General features: G+C 35.4%; 1 protein-coding gene across 1 annotated transcript in view; it reads right to left on the reverse strand.

Moving 5' to 3' along the window:
- Positions 1–758: 758 nt before the first annotated feature.
- LOC123545600 (uncharacterized) overlaps positions 759–17,627 on the reverse strand; it is a 59,872-nt gene continuing 43,003 nt past the window's right edge. Inside the window, exons 2-3 of the mRNA XM_053548348.1 lie at positions 16,223–16,354; positions 759–2,694 (exon numbers count right to left, since the gene is read on the reverse strand). Coding sequence (XP_053404323.1) covers positions 1,597–2,694; positions 16,223–16,279 — 1,155 coding nt within the window. The 5' untranslated portion in view covers positions 16,280–16,354 and the 3' untranslated portion in view covers positions 759–1,596. The remainder of the gene's footprint in view (positions 2,695–16,222; positions 16,355–17,627) is intronic.

A 17,627-nucleotide genomic window follows, 5' to 3' on the forward strand; every position in this document is an offset into this window, starting at 1 on the left:
TTTGACCTAGAACCTTCAAACTTCATAGGGAGACAGGAATTACTGGGTGACCCCTATTGTTTTTTTTTTTTGGGGGGGGGGGGTCCTTTCATAAAAGGTCAAGGTCAAACGGGGCTGAACATAGAAATCACTTTCAAATCAATAACTTTAGAACCACTTGACCTAGAATATTGAAACTTAATAGGATAATTGGACATGCAGAGTAGATGACCCCTAACGATTTTGGGGTCACTTGATCAAAGGTCAGGGTCACAGGATCCCGAACATTGAAAACCGTATCCAATTCATAACTCGAGAACCACTAGGCCCAGAATGTTGAAACTTAGTGGGATGATTGGACATGCCAAGTAGGTGATGCCTAGTGCAGCCAACCATCAGTGACAGTCTTTGACTTTCACTCTTGTCTCCTATTGACTTGCATATATGAGTATGCATTGAGGGAGACATGCGCTTTTTTACAAAAGCATCTTCTACTTCTTCTTCGATGTTACGCTTTTCTCCAGGAGCCGGGATGTGGGGATCTAGTTGACTCTTTCCTCACACTGAATCGACAGTGCAGCAATATCGTAAGGCTTACCAACCGAACTTGCCAGGAACGGGGGAGGACGGCTTTTGCACAGCGAATGCTCACTTGTATGGTTCTCTGGTTGGGAGGGTAAAGAAAACTAAATACACTGTTTTTGTTTCATCTTTCAAGTACATTTACCCTGATTAAATAACTGAGTCTTGAAATCAAATATCCTATCAAACACTAACTGATATGACTTATAGAGGTACATACAAAATAGTTCGTCTATAAAAGGGGTCTCATGTGGTTGTCAATATTTCACAAGATGTCATTCTATCGTAGAATATATGTTCTTTCGAGAGTTGCAGATCTGTTTTAATTTTGACTGAGTAGGACTGCCCATCTGACAAAAAGAGTACCAGATTTTGATACCTGGATACAGAGTTGTATTCTCATCAGACGTTCAGCAGACGACAGTATGGCTAAGCTTTTCATGTGGAAACATTTATTGGCGGGGAGCATGTAGTCACTGGTACAGAATCCGGGAAAAGTGATCCGGTTAACTGTTTGCCATTTCAAAACCGAACTACTTTTCAATGATTGAATTTGAAAAAAAGAACTTTTACAAATATTAATATGAAAAATAATGCCACTGTATAGATATGACAACTAGAGTTACTGTCCTTGTTAAGTAAAAAGCGTATACTGCTGAAATATTGAGAGATGCGTTACACATACATGTATATTTTTGTGAAAACGTTCCCGCGGTAAGTATTACTGTCACTGTCCGATGAAAATCTTCATGTCTTGAAAGTAAAAAATTGCTCACCTTAGGAGGGATCCGTTTGATAACGCCACACAAGTAAAATATCTTTATTGAAGCCCTATATAACTAGACTTGCAAAAATTCAAATCATCATAAATAAATTGAAAATAAAAATCATGTTGAAAAGTCTCAAAAGTGGATCTATAACATTTCAGCACGACTGTGCAGAGGCATTTATCAGAACCATTCTAGTGGTTAGTGTCAGTGACCTTTGACTACAAATAACGTTCTGCAGACTTACACAATGGCTACCAAACATTCATTAGTCGAATTCTTTCATCAGAATATAGTCTTTCACAGAACTTGGAATTTTAATGGAATTCAGAACTTTGTGTAACATGCTTCCGTGGTACATCGTCCGGATTTTAATACGCGCAATGTCTATTAGCTGACGGGGCTGGTCCAAGTCCAGGTCGTAAGTCAACACGTCACCAAACAGACTTGGTATATCTATTTCATCTCTATCAGCTCGTGAAAAGGGAAACCCATATTTATACAACCACGGTAGAAGACGCAGTTCTTCTTGGGGATGTGTATACTTCCCACTATGCCGCTGAGCCTCGTTTTCGTTTTTCCTATCTTCTGAAAATGTGTCTTCAGAAATGTCAGGAAATTTAATTCGGTCATATTGTATTGTTTTTTGGATAACACCTATATTTGACTGAATGCATGGATTTTGATACAAAAATAATTTTAAAATCTTAACAACTTCTGGCTGACGACCTTTGTAATAAATGACTTTGAACATAAAACTGGAAAATGCAGACACTCCATATTGAGAAATGATTGTTTCCAGTACCTCATAAGGTGACATATGTAAAATGGCTTCATGAAGAACTGATCTTCCGCTTGGACCACATGCACGGATATCTCGTCCGTTTTCACAAAGTCGTTTTAGTGTCTTTACAGTAACACCGAAATCCACTAGTATGCCATAATATTTACCCGTAATAAGGATAGCGGAAAATAGATCAAAATCGCTTCTTATACGCGAGTCATTTTCTTTTCTGGTATAAAGTTTCTCCAATTCTTTTGAGCATTCTTTGAATTTCAAAGCATTTGCTAGGTCTGTGACAGTGGCTATGGGTCCTAAGCAATGCACTATGGAAGACTCGTAGATATTTTCCAACTGGCGTCGAAATTCGCCGACTTTAACTATAAATTCCGGATTGTTGCACAATGTGCAAAACACAGGAATGTCCGAAACCCATCTGAATTTTACAATACCTTTCGACCGTTGGTATGCCGTTATTTTCTGAACAAGCTTCTGTAGAAAAAGATCAAACGCTTCCACGTCCGCATCGGCAATTGCGCTCACACAATAGTCTACTGTGCATGCCATGTCATCTTTATCTTGAAACTGAAAGAAAAGAAATGTAAACGATTGAATGTACCTGTTTCACTTGATATAAGGCCCAGAAGAATTATCATATGTAATGCACAAACTAAGATATATAATCGGAGGTTGTTTTCTATTATCTTCAAATGTAGGAATTAATTTCACGAAAGAAATCAATTTAATGAAAACACTGCTCTTGCTTTGTCTTCCTTTTTTTAAAATCTAAATCCAAAATGGATGTTCAAAGACTCTAGACTTCACTCGTTCTCATTTCATTGCTATATATATAACAGATAGAGCCAAATCTAGAGTCACTAAATCAAGCACATTAGAGGCCCGTCAATTGAAGAACTAAGTCTCTTATTGAACAAATTAGGCGAGCCTTACAGTATTTAATTTGAAACTATATTCAATGTCTGCTTTGACTTTATAAGCCTTTCCCAACATTTTTCACTTCCTATCACATACCGGTATTTGTGTAAAAACTGAATCAGAAAAGGCATAACAGTTCAATCCCAAACAACCTAATGAACTACTCTCACCCGCCCCCCCCCCACCCCACCCCATCCCAAGCAAATGTGTTCTACAAACGTGCTTTAACAATATAGATAAAAGACATTGAACAATATATATATATATATATATATAGTAGAGAGAATTAATTAATACGAACTAAATCACCACCACAATATACCAGACCAATTACGACAAAGCGCCTAGCAGTACAAACGAACACGCACATGCCACAGCAAGTCCACTAACCCAATAAGATTAGTTTCGATACTGCTTTATATACGAGCCCGAATTGTACTACACATTCGTACTGGTTCAACATTTGCTATATATACTCAAATCTCTGTTTTCATGTCTCACAAATCAGTAGTGACTTTTAGTCTTTAAAAACTGATTGGGGCCAGAGAAGCTATATTTTCTCTCTCTGAAAGTTAACTGGATCTCGAGGATACATTGAATATATATAGATAATTTGCGTTAAGGGATATAATTATATTCAGAACAGTTGACTTTCCCATACGTGAGATCCGCTAGGATACAAGTTCGCATTATAAATTATTATATAGTAGAGAGAATTAATTAATACGAACTAAATCACCACCACAATATACCAGACCAATTACGACAAAGCGCCTAGCAGTACAAACGAAGACGCACATGCCACAGCAAGTCCACTAACCCAATAAGATTAGTTTCGATACTGCTTTATATACGAGCCCGAATTGTACTACACATTCGTACTGGTTCAACATTTGCATATATATACTCAAATCTCTGTTTTCATGTCTCACAAATCAGTAACTGATTGGGACCAGAGAAGCTATATTTTCTCTCTCTGAAAGTTAACTGGATCTCGAGGATACATTGAATATATATAGATAATTTGCGTTAAGGGATATAATTATATTCAGAACAGTTGACTTTCCCATACGTGAGATCCGCTAGGATACAAGTTCGCATTATAAATTATTATATAGTAGAGAGAATTAATTAATACGAACTAAATCACCACCACAATATACCAGACCAATTACGACAAAGCGCCTAGCAGTACAAACGAACACGCACATGCCACAGCAAGTCCACTAACCCAATAAGATTAGTTTCGATACTGCTTTATATACGAGCCCGAATTGTACTACACATTCGTACTGGTTCAACATTTGCATATATATACTCAAATCTCTGTTTTCATGTCTCACAAATCAGTAGTGACTTTTTAGTCTTTATAACTGATTGGGACCAGAGAAGCTATATTTTCTCTCTCTGAAAGTTAACTGGATCTCGAGGATACATTGAATATATATAGATAATTTGCGTTAAGGGATATAATTATATTCAGAACAGTTGACTTTCCCATACGTGAGATCCGCTAGGATACAAGTTCGCATTATAAATTATTATATAGTAGAGAGAATTAATTAATACGAACTAAATCACCACCACAATATACCAGACCAATTACGACAAAGCGCCTAGCAGTACAAACGAACACGCACATGCCAATATATATATATAGTCTTGGACTAACAGTTTGTCCATCGGTGGCGATTACTGGATCGATACATTTTACACCATGTATTGCGTATTTATAGATCTACATGTACATGCACATTATAATTATGTTAACAGCTAGTCGTCACACATGAAAACTACATGGATATTAGAACAGACGAATATAAAACTGAAGAGAGCATTTAGATTAATTATCAAAATAAAACATAAATCAATTGTTTCTAATTTAATACTGTTATTAATTTACCTTAATTTTTTTTTCACGTTGCACAGCCACCAATCGCCGGTATTGGAATATTGATTTCAGACTTTACTAAATTTCTGGGCCCTGGTTATGGATATTTAAAACATGTTTACCGTTTCCAAGAACAACAGAATGATAATTAAAAAATGTACCGGAATCGTAAAGTCATCACATATAAAAACAATATACATTTAGTCGTTGTGTGTGTTTTTTTAATGCAAGAATAGCGACAATACACGTTTGTTTTCATGCCATGAATATCCTACCACTTTAGATTTCATACAGTTTGCCGGGTTTTAGTGATGAATATAGCCAGTCTATCCCTCTGATCCATGACACTCCGTGCAAAGCATGGTTGCAAATTCATTCCGTGCAAAGCATGGTTGTAAATTATCTAAATACATGTACACTGCTGACTAGCGTACAAATTAAACCAACTATCAGTCAAATCGAGTCTGCAATATTTACTATTTGTTTTGTCCTCGTTGCTTCTGAGGAATCTATTTTTCAGATTTTGTTAGGGCCTAATATATTATGTTGTTATTAAGTGATTAAGTATATATCAATATCTATTAAAATAAAAAAAGAAAAAAGAAAAAAAAAACATTAGATAAATTTAGGATTTTATTTAATGATAACATCCTTACATCATTTAAATATGTTTCAGCAAATAACTTTTTATTTACACTACAGTATGTTCTTTGATTTTAATGCCGACCGTAACTTTGTAAATTCTTGTCCGTGCTGTAATTCTGTCATCCATGAGAATAGTTTGGCATAAATATATTAACCTTAATGAGACGACGTTTCATGTGTAACACTCAGACCCCTTTCTACAAGGTCAAGGTCACACTTAAAAGTCAAACAGTCTCTTTTGTGTCCGGATCGTAACTTTGCCATTCATCAAGAGGTTTTAAAAGTACTTAGCATAAATGTTTATCAAAATGAGAACCCTAGCTCCAAGGTCAAGGTGTTAACAGGGTTATTTTTGTGTCCGGTCCATATTTCTGCTATCCATGGAGGGATTTTGAAATATCTTGGCATAAATGGTAACTATAATCAGACAATGTGTCACGCGCAAGACCCAGATCCCTTGCTCCAAAGTTAGTGTCATATTTAGAAGTCATGTCATAATAGATTTTTACGTGTCCGATATATAACTCTGTTATCTATGAGGGGGTTTTGAAACAACTTGGCATAAATGTTTACCATAAGGAGGCAATGTGTTACGCGCAAGACCCAGACCCCTAGCTCCAAGATCAAGTTTACACTTAGAAGTCAAGTGAAAGGTTAAGATCCGATTCGTAACTCTGTCATTAATCATGTTACAATCTAAATATTTTAAGATTTTGTACCAAATTAGCTCAGTGGTAAAGCATACAGTCCATGTTAAACAAATCTTTTACCGTTTGGGTTCGAAACTCACCATCGACATTATTTTTTTTCTCCTAAACATTTAGATTCCTTTATGAACTATGTGACAACACTATCATAAGCCGATATGGCAGGCCAGAAAAGTTTACCATTATATCAAAGATGATATTGACTAAATGCATGCATTTAAGCCATGCAAATAATAAAAATACTGTTGTTTTATATAAAGGCATACATACAAATACAAACCATCAAAGAATGAAACAAAAATATGGGAATGAAAATGGAAACGAAAAGAAAACACACATACACATACACACACACACACACAAAGACAAAACATGAAACAAACTCACGTAGATTCGACCCCACAAAATGATTACGCGCAAGACCCAGACCCCTAGTTCCAAGACCAAGTTTACACTTAGAAGTCAAGTGAAAGGTTAAAAGGGTCTGTTTCATATCCGGTTCGTAACTCTGTCATTAATCAAGAAATTTCGAAATTAATTAGCAGAAATATTCCCCGATAACGAGAAAACGTCTCGTGCATAACAACAAGACCACTAGCTCCACGATCGATGCCACATTTAGAGGTTAACGATCTACATGGTGTGTTTCTTGTCAGTTCCATGCCTATTCCGTCGATGAAGACATTTTAAAATTACATGGCATAAACGTTGACGTGTCAGACGCAAGTCCAAAATCTCTAGTGTCAAAGTCAAACTTAGATTAAAAAGCTAACATTTATGTTTCTTGTCCAGTCAATAACTCTGCCATCATCAAACATTATTTGTCACAATTTACCCTATGATGAGTTAGTGTGTCATGTTCAAGACCCAGGTCCTAGCTCTAAGGTCAAGGTTACCTTCGGAGAAATTGTTTCTCTTGTCGAAAAATTAGTCATACCTTAACTATTCTGGCATATTTTGCGCATCAAACTGTAGCATTCTTTGACAAACCTCGGGGGGCGTTTGTCACTAATAGTGCCATCTCTTGTTTGAGCTTCAATTCTAACTTTGAGAGTTATATATATTTGTCTTATCCCTTTAAAATGTCAAGGTCAGTAGTGGCTATTGTCAAGTTACCTTAAAGACACACCACTAACTAACTGTAACCTTTTGTATTTCCATAATACTGTCTGACTCCTATTACGCTATACTTAGGATCTGAAAACGTGCTATTGATAGCCTCGTTCTGACGACCATTCCGTTAGCCAGACAGAAGGCTTACTTACAACATTTTGTAAGAATAAAAAATCTATATTTAGACTGGGTTTTTGATAGTTACATTTTTTTATGACGTAAAGTGTCAGCCGGTTAGCTCTGTCGGTAAATCGTTAACTCTGTCGGTAGAGCACTTGCTCTGTAAGCGACTGGTCTCGGATTAGAGTGCCTGACAGCCTACACATTTTTCTTAATCTTTGACATTCGAACAAATCGTCTCATTGGTTAAAATAAACAAAAATAGAATTGCGTAAAATAAAAATAGCAATTCTGGAAATCAAAATGTACAGAAGACGATTAAGAATGGGTCATTCTCGGATCTTCGTTTAGAAGATCAAGTACTTCAGTCAGATTGTTCCATAATTGTAATTATACATTTTTGTATGGAGAAATGAGAAATAACAAGTGTCTAATTACAGTTTGACAGTAACAGATATAAGGCTAAGACAATGTATTACTAAATATATTATTCAATTAATGTAGTAGTATGCGCGGGACTTCATGTATTAAGGTGAGTTTAGATCACACTTTGTTTCTATATACAGTGTAAGATAGTTATTATTCTATTTTTTATAAAACTATACTGAGAAGAGAATGACTGAGTAAGTTTGCAGATGAAGTTATGAAAACCAGACTGAGCTTGTCCACCTGTCATCTTGTAGAATATTTGTATGATACCAGTATTACCAGAATTATTTGCACAAAGTTCATGTGGGAGGAAAAGGTAGACCAATAGGTATTGGTGGGTCTTTAACTCTTCTAACTTGTTAAATACCGATGGATAAAAATAAATGCTATAGCCTATAATTAACGGTCAATGCGAATACGTTAATGTTACACACCGATAGCCACACGAAAACTACATGCAGATATAGACTTGCCACAGTTCTCTACTGCGAAAATCTAAAGTGGTAATTTTGACCGGGAATTCACGGCATGGTGTAATAACGCCTTCGGTCTCGGTCACAAACATTTCCGAAGGCTTCTGCAGAAGTTAATACACAAAATACGTGTATTATCCCTACATAAGACACAGGAATATTCAACTTGGACGTCGCGAATTCAGCTGTGTTCCAGTTTTTGACAACAAACACCATTTTAAACCCGAATGAAAATAACATAAAGTAAAAAAAAAAGCAAGACAATAGTAGAAACTGGATTATTAATGTGAAAGACGTCTCGAATTAAGATACTGCTGGTAAAATGTCTATGGGTGCTGTACGTATTAGTTTGCTTGGTGACGTCCCATACTTCCATTAGGTTCTTCTCAGAGCTTTGATTCACCATCACAGGAGCCACACGATGGCCATAAAACACCCTTTTGACATGGACTCTATCACAAACTGACTTATGGTTCAAACATCGTTTTCATCCAATGACAAGCGAGGGATTTTCAAAAAAGTAACCAATTTATTTTCATATTGTTTCATAACTGAAGTATCTGATCCACTTAATCATGAAGTAGTTCAAAATTAACAAGTATTCATTGTTCCGCCTACTATGGATTTCCCACATTCTAGGAGGCGGAGCAATTACCAAAGCAGGGGCTGCATACAAAAAATAATGTGTCTATGCAATAAACGGACTAAATAGATAAATGAGTCGTGCCATGAGAAAACCAACAAAGTGGGTTTGCGACCAGCGTGGATCTAGACAATCCGCGCAGTCCGATCAGGATCCATGCTGTTCGCTAACAGTTTCTCTAATTCCAATAGGCTTTGAAAGCGAACAGCATGGATCCTGACCAGACGTCTGGATCCATGCTGGTGGCAAACCCACTACGTTGGTTTTCTCATGGCGCGGCTCAAATATCAAATTAGTTTTTAGTTTCATTTTAATGCAAGCTGTACTTTCATAGTTCAAGTTTGACCTTTCTGCACCTTTCACTACCTCTACTGGTCTAAAAATAAACCAGGGTGCACTTACATTTACTTTGTCTTGTTTTATTTATACATGTAGTTGCTTAAATTGTACTGTTAGATCATTACGAGTTAAACTTGCATATTATATTTCCATTGAATATGAATATAAAATTGTGTTCCACAAACTACTCAATAAGACTTAGTCGTCTACTATGTATTTATGATAACTAAAATAAAATCTTCCAGCTCTGGATCAACCGCTGTTTTGCTAAAATGACCTTGTATAAAGTTGTAGTAAACATGTACTTCTCCACCATGAGTGAAAATAAGACCAAGAGACTGAAGAAGGCGTGGTTAAGTTTACTTCAGAGAGAGCTTTTTGTTAGTTAAATGAAATGGGGCGTTTAAACTATAAATAGGTTATAGATACACTTATTGAACTTCTAACGCATTAAGTTTTGCATTCGCTACGTACGCTACGTTCCGTTTCGGCAAACTTAATTTCATTAGAAGTTCAATAAATGATCTATAACCTATACATACGGGCCTCAATGTATCTGTAGTTTAAATGCAGGTATTGCATCATCTGTTTGTAAATTTTTGAGTTATTGAGGTAAATGTCAGATTTTACGCATAAAATATCTCTCATGTTTTCCTGCATTTCATAACTTAAATTTCCATTTCGGTTCAGTAATAAGAAAGTTGATATTTTATAAACTTCAGTAATTTATGTTTTTATCCCCAAAACCACTATAACGGGCCTTAAATTGTCCAATTCCAGTCCGCGCCAAAGTAGTCAAAGTAGTCAGATTTCCCGGCTATATCGTGATTCCCGTGGAAATGCAAATAGTCTGAGTTCACGCACATGCCGTGAGTTCCGTGAAATCCAATATTTGGCGGGACATAACCCTACAAATAGACTGGACTAGATTATCTTACACATACTCAGAAAATCATAGACTGTTAAGTTTTCTTTGAAGAAGACGAAAAACAATTCAGGTAATTGGGAGTTTCAGCTCAAGATTTTGTTTTCAACTTTAATTATAAAGCATTATTTTATGTCATTTTGCCACAATTTTGTATTTCAGAGATTGTTTGTAAGACCACTTACTGACGCAAAACACTGTACGGAAACTCTGTACGCCGAAAATCCGCGGTGTTTTCAAGATGACGGACGTGAAATGTTGAAAGGTAAGCGTCGTTTGATTTTGGTCTGAACTTTTAAAATATGACGCCCTCTACAACAGATAATACATGTACATGAAACGAAAGAGCTTGAAACGGCAATTCTAACAAGATCTGCAGCAGTTGCTATATAAACATATAGCGAAATCGCCTATACATGATTCTACGATAAAATATAGCTGTTCCATTCCACCCTACGATTGTAACATGACTGTCACCGGAGATTCTGCATGCAGACTAAATTTATTCTCTACTTTTTCAGTGCGAAGTAGTAGTAATAAAAAGTACATCAAATTTTCTGAAACAAACAATTTCTAAATGATGAATTTATTATTTGTTTATATTTTTACCGTAAGAAAATCTTTCATCCCGGTAAGTTTCAACTTCAGCATTGGTGCATCTAGGTCTATATCTGGTCGTGTGCGTAGTTTACAATTTCTGCCTTGTAGGCCACACAAATGTCAACTAGATTCTACAGTAAATAAATTATAGTTCATGTTCCAATATATGCTGTAATGTTCTGGCGTGTATGTTTCAGTGCCATCATGTAGGTGACGTACGTACTATTTTTAGAAACTGCATGTATACATTTTGAATGAAGTATTTACTTCTATTTCTATATCCGACCTTAAATGTTATTGAAAATAACATTTTCACAGCAGTAACTACTTAATACTTTAATTAAGATTTACTGAAAATTCCCTTTTATGCAACGCCTTCCATTCGTGGGGAGGTTTTTATAATGGCATATGACCAACCGAATGACGTATCAAGCTAAAATGTAGTCCTGTAAAATGCGAAGAATTTGCGTGGATAGAATCGAAATAATAAATATATTCCAATAATTTTATCAGTTAATAAAATATGGGCAGTCTTTCGGATGCGAATATTAAATCACTCGTGCTACGCACTTGTGATTTAATTATTACGCATCCGAACTCCTGCCCATATTTTATTAACTGATAAAATATAGGGATATATTTATTATCCCCCCGCCAAAGGCGAAGGGGATATTAGAAATGCTCTCCGTCCGTGCGTCCGTCCGTCCGTCTGCAACGATCTTTGTCCGGAGCATAACTCCAAAAGTACTGGAGGGATTTTCTTCAAACTTCATACACTGATAGAACACATTGGGAGGAAGTGCACTGTGTAAGAACAATAACTCTACCTTGCCCTTTTTTTTTAGTTATTCCCCTTTATCTTATTTTCTTAAAAAAATTTGTCCGGAGCATAACTCCAAAAGTACTGGAGGGATTTTCTTCAAACTTCATACTCTGATAGAACACATTGGGAGGAAGTGCTGTGTGCAAGAACAATAACTCTACCTTGCCTATTTTTTGAGTTAATCCCCTTTATCATATTTTTTTAAAATTTTGTCCGGAGCATAACTCCAAAAGTACTGGAGGGATTTTCTTCAAACTTCATACACTGATAGAACACATTGGGAGGAAGTGCAGTGTGCAAGAACAATAACTCTACCTTGCCTATTTTTTAGTTATTCCCCTTTATCATATTTCTTAAAACAATTTGTCTGGAGCATAATTATCTTTTTCATGCATGGAGGAATTTTGATATATCTTGGCACAAATGTTCACCACTACGAGGCGGAGTGTCATACGCAAGAACCAGGTCCCTAGGTCTAAGGTCAAGGTCACACTTAGAGGTCAAAAGATACAAGAATGAAAACCTTGTCAGGAGCATTTCTTCTTCATGCATAGATGTAACTTGGCACAAATGTTCACCACTACGAGACAGAGTGTCATGCGCAAGATCCAGGTCCCTAGGTCTAAGGTCAAGGTCACACTTAGAGGCCAAAGGTCAGATACAAGAATGACTTTGTCCGAAGCATTTCTTCTTCATGCATGGAGGGAATTTGATGTAACTTGGCACAATTATACACCATCATGAGACGAAGTGTCATGCGCAGTTCCCTTCTTTAGAATTACTTCCCTTTGTTGTTATTTAAATAGCTTTTATTGTAACTTTTTCATTACTAGTCGTAGGGAAAAATCGAGACCATTTTTCTGTAGTACAACATTCATGCTACATCCAATTTTGAGGTGTATTTTGACCAATCTCTACCTGCTTTTAATGTGGACTTAAATTTTTTTTTTTTTTTTTTTTTTTAAGGATTAACTTCCCTTAGTGGTTACTATAAATAACTTATATTGTAACATTTTTATAACTGACCGTAGGGGGAAAAAAGATCACTTTTCTGTGGTACAACATGGATGTTACTTTCCAATTTTAGGTGTATTTTAAGATATCTCTACCTGGTAAGGAGTTTTCTTGTGGACTTAGAAAGACAAAAGACTTACAATGATTACTAAACAACTACAAAATTAAAATTCCATTTGCAAATACAGCTGCTAGAGTAAAGAAATTTGCTGTGACGGGCATATATTTCTTAAATCAACGGCTCATCATCTTTTTTGATCCAGCCATACGAAATTTTTAATTGGACTTTTTTTTTATATGGCTTGCATAGAGTACTTCCATGACTCACTGCACTGCGTTGATTATGCTGGCAAGCGAATGGAATTTCTTGCAAGGGTAAAATCTAGTATGCAATTTCTAAAACAATAAAGTATACGTCAACTAGATGCTTCTTGTGTCCCCTTGAGTTATGCTTTAATTTCGTGTGTACAGGTCGATAGAATATATTTGTTTATCGTGGGGAGACAACAGAAGTCCACACATGGAATGTATGAAACAACTAATTCCGCTGAGTCCGCGGGAGGAGTCATAAAATTATTTACCTCTCCAGCATCAAGTCTAGGCAGATTTTGCTGGAAACAGTACCAGTTTAGCCGCAAAAATATTATTCGACATAAAAATCTTCATTTACTAGTAATTATGAAAATATGAGCGACTGAATTAAATAAATGCAATATATTTATCCATTCTTATTTGTGACTGTAGAAAATGGGTTGAGGTATTAGAATAAATCAAACTATATGATCGCAAAATTTTGTTTCAATGTGGCTTTGACATGTTATTAAGATATACATATTTTTTTAAATGTGTGTAAAATTTCAATTTTCATTCGATCAAATTGAGACCGTCATCCGAATTCGGCCTCGCAGCACCTGTATTGCTGTTCGCAAGCTAAATATACACTTATTGTTTCATTGCAATTGATTAAAACACTTAAGTCACAGTGGCCCGGTATTACAAAGGCTTGTAATATTATGTGAGGTTCTCAACGCGTCCTATGTAAAAAATTTATCCAAAATGAGACCTTCATTTTGTCCTTATTGAACTGAATTCGGAGGCGCTACCCCTCTAAGATACAACAGCCCGATATTACTAAGTTGTGTAATGCCGTGTACAGTTCTCAATTCCTATATCTGTTCGTCTTACACTAAGAAACTATGAGCTCTTATTTGTCCGTCAACCCGACGTTCAAACGTTATTGCAGTATATTGTATAATGACTGGAGTGGAAGCCGGTATTTTGCCGAAAAACGACAATACATTTACACACCATGCATTTAAGGACATGCTTAAACTAAATTTAGCATTTGTTTTCGTTGTATTTAAGCTTATCTTAGCCATATGGGAAACTGATCCAGAAAGATGTGACTTATTTTAGTTGGAGGATAGTGCTAGGTATTGTAAACGCTTCATGATTTTAAAACGTATTGGCAGTGACTAATGGTAATTGAAAATATTAAAATTTCCACGTTGAATTTTCAGTATAAAATAGCTTACTTTTAAAATGTCATATAACAAGTACAATTTTATTTTATCTTCTTCTGATATTTTCTGTTTGTTGCTGCATGAGCATTTGAGCAGCATAAAATATGCATCTTTTAGTTAAAGAATTGCCGCACTACGAAAATCCTACTTGAAGGTCAACTTTCCTATCAACCCGTTACAAATTTCTGAACATATTTGCCCAGTCAGTCCTCTGAGTACTTTGATAATCTTATTAAAATAAGTCAAATAATGAGGAAAATATAAACAAAATAGATACAAGAACCGAGCGATTTCCACCTAGTTTTTCGTTATCGAAGTGTCACGATGGTTGGCCATCATATAATTTTATATATGAATTATAGTAATTTATTTTAGGTCAGTTGTGAAACAAATTTTTAACTTATATTAACCACTCTTGATACATCAGTACTGATAAAATTCATCTCCAGGTAGTCTTAGGAGTGTATGAGAGAAGAGAAGCCAGTTTCCCTTTTTGATGCTAGAGCTATGGTACCATTTTCCTGTCTTTGGTATGACACAGCCGAAGATCGAACTTACGACCTCCCGCATTCGAAGCGATTGTCATGTAACTAGGTCTTGCGAAGTGTTTAGAGTCAGTGTACCCGGTTTCGCACACATTTCCTAAGAATACCTTCCATTTCTAGCTAAAAATGATTAAATCTGAATTTACCTCTATATGTTTTAATAAACGCACTCATTTCGGTTTGAAACATGCTACTTTCACTTCCCACTACAATGACGTCATACCTCTTAGTGTACTTGATTCGGATAACATATTTTGACCAGTTATTGCATTTAAGTGTACCCGGTTTCGCACACCCTGCTATTTATAGAACTCGGTGATAACAATGCAGTTACTCAACAGAAAAATATTAATTACCTTTTTTACCATTTATATAATTCAATTTAAACATGTATTTTCCAATAAAACATCTGAAAGTGAAATTTAAAAGCAGTTGTGAAAGTGAAAGCTAGGTACCAAACCCTGTTTTTACTTCTAAAAGCAGAAAAGGCTAAAACAACTGAATACATGAAACAAAAATAAAACAATAGAAGCTGTTGAATCACAAAAGACTCCCACAAGTCAAATCATTCGATTAAGTTCTGTTTTAATTAAAACGTAAAGCAAACAAACAAGTTGAAGGCATTTTGTAGGTTGGGAGAATTTCAATAACTGCTGAAAATATTTTTCATTTAGGTAAAGTAGTAGGTAAATACTTACCTGTATGATGGAATAGTGATTTTTCAATTTATTTTGCACCTTGCTGTTGTTTGCATAGTCATTATTTTCATGAAACTTAATATTTTTCAGCTTACTTACTGGTCTCCATTGATATTGTTATTGTTTTCGTCTGCACTTACCAGAATGAGGCTCCAGTGGGGAAGGACCCCTTGTGTCAAATTATGTAGGAAATAACTCAGTTTCGTGAAATAATAACAAAGAATTGTTGAATTTTCTGCTTTATTCTCACAAAGTACATGAATTTACTGGGTGTGCGAAACCGCGTACAGTGCGAAACCGGGTACACTGACTCTATGTTCAGAGACTGTTAATATGCATAACATGCTAATAAAACTATTCTGTAATTTGGAAATAAGTGGAGTCAGATGTAGTTTGATAATTTGATGACTGATCAGTACTCTGGAAGGACCTAGAGGCTCATTTATGGATTTTGCAATTGTTTTCTCTTTAATTTGATGAGAGTAGGAAACTTTCAGACGAGTTAAAACACTTTCTATTTTCATGAATAGTTTATTTCTGTTGCAACTCCCCTCCTCCAACCCTCCCCTACCCCTACCCCCCTCCCCCACCCCCGAAAAAAAGGACATAGCAACTGATAAATTAAATCTTTGCCTCTAATTACTGGCCACTAATTACTATAAGTGAATCTGAAGATGTTAGATGGCTACCTTCCGTATAGTTACTACAAAGTAGGAGGAGAAATCATTCTTTCCTTCCGTAAACATCGACTTAATGGTCTCCTTTGGCTATTCAGACACTTTGTTTTCCTCATCATAAAGTCTTAGTCATGTCTCTTTGTCCTGAAAAAAAATACACGAGATGATCAAAGCCGAGACGATTTTTATGTTGAATATAAAAAAAGAAGATTTAAAAAAGATCTGATACATCTAGTCAGTAGCGTTTCAATTATATTACCCAGCTGAGGCCTGTTTGAAAATATTCAGACATATGACCATTCGACACATAGTTGACAAAGCTAAGTGTCTTTTATATTTTTCACATTTGACTTGTGTTTTTTTTAAAATGTCTTACATTTATTAACTGAAATGTCTAATATTTGTCACCAGAAAAGTCTTCATTTTTCACCAACAAAACGTTATATATATGTTACCCGGGAGGCATTATATCTGTTTCCAGAATCGTCTCACATTGTTACGGGAAACCCCCTTATATTTGATACCAAAAACGCGATATGCATGTTACCAGTAAACGTCTTATACTAGTTTTTGTTACCAGAACCAGTAAACGTATTATATTTGTTACCAGAAAGTATCTAGATGTGCTCTGAAGCTATCTTATAAAATACCGTAAACACATAGATAGGGTTTTTTTACCTCTTATATCAAGATTAAAAAAGAAAATGTTAATATCCAATTTCTGAGCTTGATTCGAACCCGAAAATGACTGACCAAACTATTACGCTATCTAGTCATTTTGCAAAATCTCTACTCATTTGATAAATAAGGAATGTATTAACAATCTTATTTAGAATACCAGACTACCCTTGGTAATAAATTCGTGTAAAGGTCAGGCCCAGAGGACATTTACGAACTGCAGACAGAATGAACTTGAGGAAAACTGGTCAACCTTCGGCAGTGCAAAATACACGAGTATCATTGTCCAATGTCAAAGGTAAAACTAGTAAGCTGGACCAGTTTTACCAATAAAATTAAAGAAAAAATATTAATTCGTTGCAATTGTATATTTCAAGTACTGTTCTATAATGTAATAATATTTCGTGACTTTATAGTTAAGATTTAACCCGATAATATGAGTGAATGAAATATATCACTTTGAAATACTTTCCTGTCTACTTATGACACATAGTACAACCAATCCTGGCCACTCATCCACTTCCTACAGCTTGCTATCATTCATAAATTTATACGTTTACACTGCAGTGAGATCTATAATATTCTATATATCAAGTTCATTTTACTAGTTTGATAAAGTTTGATAACGGAAATAACAAATTACAACTGTCTAAAATTATCAGAATAACCTTGTATTCACTTGTTATCAAATATATGCATCACTCACTGTATACTAAATTTTATTTGTTGAAATTATATT

Source organism: Mercenaria mercenaria, chromosome 1 (assembly GCF_021730395.1).
Source record: "Mercenaria mercenaria strain notata chromosome 1, MADL_Memer_1, whole genome shotgun sequence".
Lineage (NCBI taxonomy): Eukaryota > Metazoa > Mollusca > Bivalvia > Venerida > Veneridae > Mercenaria > Mercenaria mercenaria.